The 10863-nt window shown below is 43.2% G+C and overlaps 2 protein-coding genes across 2 annotated transcripts; one reads left to right on the top strand and one right to left on the bottom strand.

Annotated features, from left to right (window-relative positions):
* Positions 1-673: 673 nt before the first annotated feature.
* LOC119292388 (probable CCR4-associated factor 1 homolog 11) lies at positions 674-1474 on the top strand. The gene has a single exon (XM_037571245.1). The coding sequence runs from the start codon at positions 674-676 to the stop codon at positions 1472-1474; it is 801 nt and encodes a 266-aa protein (XP_037427142.1).
* Positions 1475-3386: 1912 nt separating this feature from the next.
* LOC119295033 (probable U3 small nucleolar RNA-associated protein 7) lies at positions 3387-9525 on the bottom strand. The gene is made up of 8 exons (XM_037573360.1): positions 9266-9525; positions 8753-8876; positions 8545-8634; positions 7764-7896; positions 7165-7283; positions 5773-5840; positions 5448-5496; positions 3387-4785 (listed from the first exon to the last, which is right to left on the bottom strand). The coding sequence occupies exons 2-8, from the start codon at positions 8864-8866 to the stop codon at positions 3763-3765; spliced, it is 1596 nt and encodes a 531-aa protein (XP_037429257.1). The 5' UTR covers positions 8867-8876; positions 9266-9525; the 3' UTR covers positions 3387-3762.
* Positions 9526-10863: the final 1338 nt, after the last annotated feature.

The raw sequence follows: 10863 nt of genomic DNA, 5'->3' as shown, positions 1-10863 counted from the left end.
TAATCATGTGTGCTTGGACACAAGTTGTATTGTTCTTATTCATGTGGACTTCTAATCTATAGTTTTTCAACTAATGTTTCACGCATTTATCTCGTGATTTTAGCATGTGTTCCCGCAGCAACGCGCAGGGTATCATCTAGTTCATACAAAGATAAAGGATGTCAAGTGTCAACTCAAGAAGTAGCTAAATTTAACTAGAAAAATAAAGGGCAAAAAGATAAACGATTTTATTTTATTTTTTTCAAAGTGAGAGCATGTTATTTCAGGACAAAAATTTGCTGCGTCCTTTCCCACCGTTGTCTCATGTGGCATGTCCACATGGACTCAAATACTACTTGCCAGTGGAGAGATCATGATAAACAAGATCATGATTGTTTGTTCTTGGCAAACCGCTTAGCTTCTCTGAATTACAGCCGGTCCGTGTCCCACCACCGCAATAGCCTTCCTCGTCCGACTACGACTACGACTCCACTCCCTCTCCTTCCTTATAATGCCAACACACCACCCGCCTAGCTAACACGAACGCAAAGCTACAAGCTTCTCTGGTTGATTAGAGGCGTCCATCGGCATGAACCCGGCCGCCGGTATGTTCCCAATGTTTCCACCGCCACCGCCGCCACCTTTCCACTACGCGTTCCCGATGCAGCCCCCGCCGTACTTCTACCATGCACCAATGTCGCCGGTATGGCCGTCGTCGCCGGTCCCTGTGCTCTCCGTGTGGGCGTCCAACTTCAAGTACGAATCGGCCAACCTCCGCCACGTCGCCAGGAACGCCCAGTACGTCGCCATCGCCCTGCACTACCCGGGCGTTGTCCACCACCCCGACCAGGACCACAACGCCCTCACCGCCGAGCAGCGCTACGCTCTCGTGAAGGCCAACGTGGACGACCTGAAGCCGCTCCAGCTCGGCATCGCCCTCTACGACAGCGACGGCGGGTACCTCGCCGCCTGGGAGTTCAACCTCCGCGACTTCCGCCCCCAGGCCGACCCGCACGACGAGAACTCCCTCGCGTACCTCGCCGGCCGCGGGCTCGACGTCGGCGCGCTCCGCGACCACGGCGTCAGTGCCGGCATGCTAAGCAAGAAGCTGTTTGAATCCGGCCTGGTCGGCGCTCGGCGTGGGCGGTCGCGGAGTTGGATCACCTACGCTGGGGCTTATCACGTCGCGTACCTGCTCAAAATTGTCACCGGCGGCGCCCCGCTGCCGCGAGACGTGGCCGGGTTCAACGGCGCCGTGCGGCGTTACCTCGGCGACCAGGTCTATGATGTGGCCACGATGGCGGCCGGCTGCCCGGCCATGCCACTGGGGTTGGAGCAGATCGCCGATTACCTCGGCTTCCATCCGCCGCTGGGGAGCCCTCGCCTCGCAGCTGCCGCCGGCGTGCGCGCGCTGCAGGTCTTCATGCGGCTGAAGTACGTAGAGCTCGGCGGCGACGTGCGAAAATACCGGGGTCTTCTTAAAGGCCTGCACTAGCTAGGTCGATCTCACACCAACAATGCTGAGCCGAGAATTCGAAGCTCGTGCAAGAAGATTGTTGCTGACCAGCTGCGTCCATGGTAGCTCTGATCAAGTCCTTGGAAGTCCCAAGTCTGAAGGATTCCGTTTCAAAAAAAAAAGTCAAAAAAATAGTACTCCTTCCTATCGAAGAGAGTACTAAACCAGCAACACTTAACATGGATCAAAGAGAGTACTACAGTTTTACAGTCCTCTTAGTATTATAGTATATAGTTTTTAAAAAGACTTCAAGCATTAGATTTCGGTAATGTCCGAAAAATTCCGTTTCAGTGAAGTTTCACAGTTTTCTCAACAACAAAAAAGTTCAGGTAACAGGTAGCAAGGAAGTACAGAGAGTTCGGCGGTGGCGTGGAGAGGTACCGACTTACAGGCATCCCCTACGTCGATCTGTCGATAATTCAAAGTTGGTGCAAGGAAGACTGATGCCGACTTGCATCCATTGGTAGCTCTGATCAAGTTCTTGAAGTCTGAAGAATTATTAGTACTCCACTTTTGAAATTCAAGTATTAGACTTTGTTTTTTTTTTCAGTATAGCTTCATAGTAATGTTGCCCATGTAATCGCAAAAAATATGTTATGAAGTTATAGTATAAAGATACCCAGTTCCTTTTTTTTTGAAACACTACCTAGCAATTCTATTGAAGAAATATCTTTGTAAACTCTTTTGTTATCTTCTACTCCCGCTGTCCCAAAATAAGTGTCTCAACTTTGTACTAGCACTAGTACAAATTTGTACTAAACTCAAGACACTTATTTTGGGACAGAGGGAGTAGTATACAAGAAAAGTTGTTATGCAATTTGCTCGTCGCACTTTCGAAAAAATAGTAATGTTGCCAGGTAGCCGAATCAAGTCATAAATATATGCGTCATATTTTTCCAAGACACGTCACGCTAAGCTGCACCCTTCTACAGGAGAAAGGAAAATGAAATATCATTGCTAATTACTTCCTCGGTTCTCAATTAATCAACGTTCTAGTTATATTCTCAATTAACCGAAGCATGACACCAGAGAATTCATGGTGGCACTTGAAGCACCCGGGAAAATATCTAGTGTTACCAGCGCTACAATGCTCCCATTTCAAAAAATATCAAATTTAAATGTGTCAGAAAAAATCTAAAATTATCTGTGGATGTCCACAAGACATGTATGTATACAGCTCCTGAAATATTCAAGTCAAAATTCGGCATCCATAAAGAGAAACGGAAAGACAAATCCGGCATGGATAGCGTTGAGTTTTTACTTTTGTCCTTTCTGTATTTCAAATGCTGGATTTGTCGTTTTTGTATCTCTTTCTGTATTTCGAATTTTGATCTGAATTTTTTATAGGTTGTAGACATGTCTTGTGAACATCCTCATAAAAAATTGGATTTTTTTGACACACTTAGATTTGTTTTTTATTTTTTTCACCTGATATTTCCCCTAAAGCACCAACCCCAGATCGTCTGCTTCTTTCTGCACGCATGTGCTAATTCTTGCGATTGAGCTCTCATGAAATTACTACCAAATCTGAATTATCTCATCATCCGTTGGTTTGAATTTTTATTCTGATTTCGGTTGTTTTCAGTTGGTGGCTTGTTGGATCATACTTGCAAATGGAAGAGAGCTGGAACTGTGCAATTTGATTACATCTACTTAACCTTTTCTGAACCAAACACATTCTAGGTTGTACTCCCTCCGTCCGGAAATACTTGTCATCAAAATGAACAAAAAGAAGTGTATTTAGAACTAAAAACACGTCTAGATACATCCTCTTTTATCCATTTTGATGACAAGTATTTTCGGACGGAGGGAGTAGCATTCAAATGCACATGGTATTTGCACAATAAAGTTGTGTTGAACCACCGAAAAGGCTCCACCAATACATCAAATAAACCACTCAAGCCCCAGCCTAACCTATTCATACAAGATAATAGGATGTCCAACTCAAGAAGTGAGCTAAATTTCAACTAGAACATAAGTTATTTCGGGACAAAACTTTGCTGCATCCTTTCCCACCGTTGTCTCATGTGGCATGTCCACATGGACTCAAATACTACTTGCCAGCTACTCCCTCCGTTCCTAAATATAAGTCTTTGGAGACAATCCACTATGAACCACATACGGATGTATATAGATGCATTTTAGAGTGTAGTTCATTCATTTTACTCCGTATATGGTTCATAATGGAATGTCTCCAAAGACTTATTTAGGAACGGAGGGAGTACATGATAGACGATACTACAGCACAAACTGCTAGATAAACAAGATCATGATTGCTTGTTCTTGGCAAACCGCTGCAGGGCCTTTGGCAGCTCGGCCTTGTCGCCTACCCGCTGTTTCTTGTCGGGATGCCCGCCGATTTCCTTGTACTGGTCCAGTAGAGGCCTCTTGGCTCTGAGGACCTCTTCTTCCTTCTTCTTGGCCCGCTTGCTGGGTTTGCTCCTGCCCTTGGTCTTATTCTTCACCTTCGTGCTCTTGGCGGCCTCCACCGCATCTTCAATCTCCTCTTCAACTTCTTTTTTGGTCTTCTTCTCTTTCTTCTTTGGCTGTCTCACGTTACCGATCATATTTGGGTTGAGCATCACAGTCTCCGGCTGAAGCTTATTGAGGAGAGCATGCACCTCCCTCTCCCTCCTTTGCTTGGCAGTCTCCACAGGGTTCTCAACAAAGGTATCAAAGTTGGCCTCGCCTGATCCAGGAACGAGAATGGAAGAAAACCCCGTGGAGTGCCCAATCGAACAGATATCCTCGTAAGGGCGGAACAAAACCTTCCCGACCTGATATCCCTTTACCATCCTATGCTTCATATAAACTTTATAATCATGGCCCCCCACATCCCTGTATATCTCTACTAGGGATCCATTACTGGCGGCCAACAACCCCTTCTGGCTGAAATCCAAGGACTCAGCTCGTGCAGCGTGTGTATGCACAACCTCGTACTTCCTGAGATCCCAAATCTTAATCTTCTTGTCAACACCTGCAGTTGCCATAAGATGACCACCCCTCTCAAATGCAACAGCAGTCACATGGCCATTATGGCACAGCATTGTGACAAGTGGCTTCACGCTGGTTGGCTTCCACATGGTAACTTTGCCATCAGCATGCCCAAGGCCAATGACAGCGTTGTACGGATTTACACGCATAACATCTGTAGGCCCTAGACCTGTCCTGTGATTTGCAATCATCTCGCCGGTGCTCATATCTTGGTAGTGGAGCTGCCCAAAGCTGTTTATCGATGCCAAGAGGAAGTGTTTATCCAGAAACTGAAGTTTCAGCGCTTCGCCATGTTCCTGTGAAACAGAAGAGTGGTCACAGATCAGAGAAGTTACAACTGTATTTCGGAAATGTCATGCCTTCGATATATATACACCTAGTGCAAGTTGGATGATGAACAGCTCTAAAATTATGCTTCTACAGCTTAAGAAATAAAAGCATTTTCAAAAGAAATCACCAAACAATAAACTTGCAGTAGCTTGAATGTTCAGTTAGTATACAAATAATTTCATCTCGGAATGCCCTCTGGGAAAAATATTTATATTCCTTAACTGAGGAACAACCTAACTCGGCTCATCGAGGTTCGGTCCAGAACCACATGTGGTCCGGATGCTACTTTACTAGTTCTCCAAGTTAAGTACGAACCAGCACATCGCAGTAGCTTAACTGTTTAGTACAAAATGAGTTTTATTGAGATGAGCTCATTTAGGACCAAATCGTTTTGACGTAGCTACATAAATAACTGAGGTATATCAACATATCATTCTCAGTCCTGCAGAATTCATAAGAAAAAGGGAATGGGAATATTCTATCTTCTGTTCTACTATTATCTAGTCTTTTCACATAATGAATGCAAGCATGTGTTAAATGATAAAACAGCATTGCAGTCAATTCTGATAATCATCAATAGTTAGAGCATAGTTACCAAGAACTGCAAAGGTGTTCAAATTTCAATTACCTTCAAACAGTGAATTTCTGTGCCATGACGATTGTATATGTAGGGGTACCTGTTTCGACAATATTCTTGTTAAGGACTCTAGAAAGTCAAAGAAATGGTACCAAATTCAGCATGAGTGGTCAAAACAACTCTTCAAGGTTCATGATAGCATATAACTACATATAGAATAATGTAGTGAATCATGCAGGCATGCTGCATAACTCTAGCTAGGTGGCCGGAAATCAAACTAGTGTGGTAACAGCTAAGACTAGCAGAAGAAACATGTTGATATATATTATGAGCAAGGGATATATATCGCAAAGCTTGAACAGAGTCAAGAAATTACTTCTTCTGGGCGACTGCAAAGAGTTGCTCATTGTGTAAGAATGCCACATCGCGCACAGTTTCCCTCACCTATAAAAAGAGGATCAGAGAAGTAAAGTATATGCATAAAGTGCAACAAAAGCGTCTAGTCAATGTAATTATAAAAGAGTAGGATTTGACCAGGTAGAAATGATAGGAGAAATCATTTTCTTTAATCATCATCAAACGTGAACGCAAGATAGTTTTGTGACAATAAAGACAATCAAGGTCCAAAACACACAATTAGGCGCTGCCTAGGCGCTCCATGGTGCGGTGCTACAGCCCTAGGCTGCCAGCAAGGTCCTCCCGTGAGGAATCGACATCCTCTGGCAGCAGAGAAGAGGCGGCAGCGACATGAGGAGCAGCAGCTCTGCAGCGAGAAGAGGAGTGACTGCGGCACGAGGAGAATTACGAAGTGAAGGCACCCTCGTGAAGCAGAAGATGGACAATTGGACATGCATGGGGGCAGCCCCTCTAGCAGATATGCGGACAATTGGGATACATGAATGTTTTAGATGGATGCCTAGATGGCTTGGTAAAGGTAGGGTCCCACACGAGCAAGAAATCCCCATATTCATGACATCAGAACATCATCTTCCCAGACCCCATACTCCCCCTACAGCCACGACATGGAGGCTCGCTGCTGCGGCGACTGTGAAACTTCATGCTGCTGCAATGACCTGGACCGTAACTCCACCTTCACTTCTCCCTCACTCTGCTCTGTAATTCTAGCCCTCAGATGCAATGTACTGAGCTCAGGTGTCCGGTTGCCTACTTCCTGCCACGTTCCAGGTGGCCGCCTAGGCCCATCGCCCGCCTAGAACAGAGTCTTTTTTGAACCTTGGGAACCATTGCAGTAAATATGCACAAAAAACCCGACAGGAAGGCAATGGAAAATTTTGTGAGGACTTTTCAGTTTCTTAGGAAAAAACTAAACTGAACTCGGCCTATTTGATCTGAATTTTAGCCGCTAGCAATCAAAGCATATGAGCAAAAGTCAACTAGATCTAGTTCCCTGCCCTCAACATCCACACCTTCCATCAACTAAAAGTTGCATCATCTTTAATTGCGATTAGATAAAATAGCCATCTATGAGCATACTTTATCTTCTGTCCATATTGCTCAATGTATTGTAGCCTTGGTCAGCATATTTTTATTTTTCTCATACGAATAGAATCAAACTCAAACCTTCTGTTAGTTTCTTGGTTGCATGGAAGGCACACACTTCTATTACAACTGCATTTTGACTAAAATTTAAGATCATACTAGACCAGGCTTGCCAGCTTAATTTTCAAGAAAAGCGCTAAACTTCAAATGGTGAATGTGTTCCAAAAATCCAACATGCTGGGAAACTGCTAAAATACTGTGAGCTGACCTGAAACTCCTTGATGAGATCCATACTCAACATATCCATCATACCAATATGACCTTTTCGCCCACCTACTATCATGTAGCGACCATTTGAGGTGTACTCTAGAGTATAAGGACCAAGTGCTGCATAAAAAGAGCTAGTTAGCCCCCTTAACTCAATTTTCATAAATTATTAGGGAAGTTGATAGTCAGCATTCATCAATGGGCCAATATAGATATTAGATATATATCTGTCAGAACATACGAGCACAGAAAAACTCTCGTCAATTATTCAAATAAGTAAAACTGTTTAATGACAAAAACCTGTAGTGTCAATAACTCTATGTTGTTGTGCTTATAAGCATTAAAAAAAACTAACTAATGGCCTTCTTTCACGTAAACAATAAGAAGAGTATAAGTCTTACAAAGACAGACCAAATAAGTATCAGGAAATAAAATACTTCAATTTGGAAATGCTAATCAGCTAACTGTACCACACAAGAACATAAGTATCATCAGTGGTGTTTCATATCAACATTTGTATTGTACGTTGTTGTTATTGGTACTGGATCATGTAGCGATGGTGGCACAGCTTCAGAGAACACAAAACTATTACATATTTACCAGGTAAGACCATATCAAATGGTTTTCTTGCACTCGAAATGTCGACAATGCTAGCTATCTGTGGCTGCGTAAATCTATATGTCTTCTCCAAATCTTCAGGCTCCAAGTAGCCCCCCTCAATAGGTAAAAACCACTGCAAATTGAGATGGCAACAAATCAGTAAAATGGAAAGTCCCCCATGTTTGCAAAAGTCAAATTCGAAATATGTTAAGTACGAAGATCAAGAAGCATAAGGTGGCCATATAATAAAAATAGATACAGCAGGGAATTTCAATTGGTCCAGTGGTATATTGCTGCCAATAAGCACCATAAGTTCATGCAATAGTCCATCAAAGAGGCACAAAAATGATAGATATGTCGATCATTACTCATGAGGTAGTATGAATTAACCTAAAGGAAGTCCAAAAAGAGTATCAGCAATACAGTAAATTTACTTTCTGCACAGTAGATGCATAAAAAATACCGAGCAATCTTTCATTGACTAGCACCTCTTTGGGAAGAACACCAAATAAACCCATGTCACACTAAACATGTAGGGTAAATCCTATAAATATAAGTCCATCATTTCATCCAAACAGGTCCACATTATGCCAGTGAACAGCTAAAGACCACTGGAAAACTAAAGATGAGCTATATGATAGAATATCATATTGTAGTAAATCAACAGTACAGAATACCAGATTCCATCAAATCATGCCCACTGTTATTCAGCTACTTATATATGTGTAAGTTGCAAAAAAAAAAATCAGAGAAATTCTACAATAAATCCACAATACCGCACCTTTTCAGCTTGCGCAGCAGCTTTGGCAGATATTCCGATTAACTTCTCTTTTCCGGTGAGCTGCCCTTTCAATTTCTTATCACGCAGAGCCTGCAACGGAATCACAATGAAACAAAAATGCCAATACACGCTTTTCAATCAGCAGAAATAGAGAAGCAACTAGCGCTGAACATCAACGACTACACTTGTAGGAGAGTAATTATCCTACCGCCAAATTAGCAGCCTTCCCCCGCGAAAACTTGACCACCTTCATCTCCATTTCATCCACAGAGTTTTGGTGGTTCTTCATCTCTTTGGGATCTTCCTCGGTAGGGATCCCCATCCTGCTCACCCTGGATGGAAAGTAGAAATAGCGAGACGATGCGTGAGCAAATACAAACGAAGCTACTTTTCAAAACAAAACTCGAGTGGATATCATGAAATTGACGAGTTAAATTAGCAGCAGCAACATTCTTCTAGCATGGCTTCTACTGGACGAAAAAAATAGACTGCTACTCCACCAGATCTGGCTTTTCTTTCGGTTAGTGAGATGTGGAAACCGAAATTTGCACCTGAAATAGTAAAACCGAAAATTCTACAGAAGATGAAAACGCAGACTTTCAGTTTCAGACTTTGTCACTTTGAGCAGGATTGTGTTTCAATTTTTGGCAGCGTAACATCTTGAATATGTAGCGTCAAGCACAAGAGGCATGGAGACAAGAAGTTTATAACAGTAGTAAACCTGAAAGTAGATGCGTCGGGCGACGGTCTTCTTCGGCGTGCTGGACTGCCGGTGCTGCGTAGCGGGGCAGGAGCCTGGAGGGGAGGAGGAGGAAGGCGTGGGGCGGCAGCGGAGGCGACGGCGAGGAAGGGAGTGTGGTGGCGGAGGGGCTAGCGAGGGCCTGTGTCGTCGGCGGCGGCGCTAGCGAGGGCCTGTGGTGGCGAAGCAGGCAGGGCAGCGCTTGTGGCGGCGGCACGCTGCGATGGCCGCTCGGGTGTGGGCGTTCGGGGAACTAGGGCAGGACCGCGGCAGCCTTCAGGCCTCGGGCCTTTAGCCAAACACAATGGGCCTAAACATCGTGGTGGTAATACTACTTCCGTTTTTTCGGTTAATCAGGGGTTAAACCCGAAAATGTGTACCAATTCGGTTTTTCTTTTTTTTCTCCGATAATTTTTTATTTTTTAGAAAAAATAAATTCATGATTTTTTTATAATTCCTGGACATTTTACAATTTTTTAAAAAATATGCAAACATTTCTTTAGATTCACGAAAAAAATCGTGACAATTTTTCAAAGTCGTCAATATGTTATTCAAACTTGTGAACATTTTCAAATGTTTATAAATACATTAAATGTTTGCGAATATTTTACACATTTTTAATAAATATTGTGGACATTTTCCAATTCATAAAAAATTAAGAAGCGCCAATATTTCCAATTTGTGAATATTTTTTCAAAGTCGCGAACATTTTCTAAGTTCATGGACATTTTTAAAATTCATGAAAAAAATCAAATTTGTAAACATTTGTAAAAATGTGTGAACATTATTTATTCAGCAACAAACAAAAAACAATATATTTTTTCCTAAGCGAGCATCCAAGAGAGGAACGAGTGCAAAAAAAAAACATAGCGAGCTGTGTGAGCGGTTTGAAGAGCGTTCGGGTGAACTTAAATGGATCACGGCCCAGCGTGTTGTAGAGGCAACTGGGCGCCTTAAGCCCTAAATAGGAGCTCCCGGTCAGAAGAGGTTTTAGAACCGCGTTAGGTCGATTGAGCATATATCTTGACAGGAAAGGCTAAGGACCTGCTGATACCGAATGTCATCTTCGTCGAATACGCAGCCTGGTTTTTCCATCAAAGTCCGTCGTGTATTTTCTGTAAATGGTCAGTCGCAACTTGAAATTCGAGTCTTATAAGATCTCCGATTAAAATTTACATGGAGTGACAAAAGAGTGAGGAGTCGGGTTAGCATCACATAAACAAAACGATATCAAAACCAGATTTGATGGGGGCTTGACTGCTTCTTCCATACCGATCACTAGAGCTTCTTCTTTCTTTACCGTGTCGGTGCATCTCGTTGTAGCCGGTTCCTCTGCTAGGTATGGCCAAACTTACTGTAGTTTTGTTTATGATCAGGCTACTTACAGTAACATATTATGTTACCATTTCTCATTAACTACATGCCACACAAGCAAAAATTTCTCGAAGTGCGCTATGTTACTTGCTAAGTTACTTCCACTATGACTAGCCTAAAAAGTGCCACGCAACCTGGTCCGGACAATCTAGGCAAAGACAAGGCAAATCCAAAGAACCGACCGAGCATTTGCCGTTTCCGTGCTC

The sequence above is a fragment of the Triticum dicoccoides genome, chromosome 4B (assembly GCF_002162155.2).
Source record: "Triticum dicoccoides isolate Atlit2015 ecotype Zavitan chromosome 4B, WEW_v2.0, whole genome shotgun sequence".
In the NCBI taxonomy this organism is placed as follows: domain Eukaryota; kingdom Viridiplantae; phylum Streptophyta; class Magnoliopsida; order Poales; family Poaceae; genus Triticum; species Triticum dicoccoides.
The sequence above is the reverse complement of the archived record's forward strand: the minus strand, read 5'-3'. Positions and strand labels throughout refer to the sequence as shown.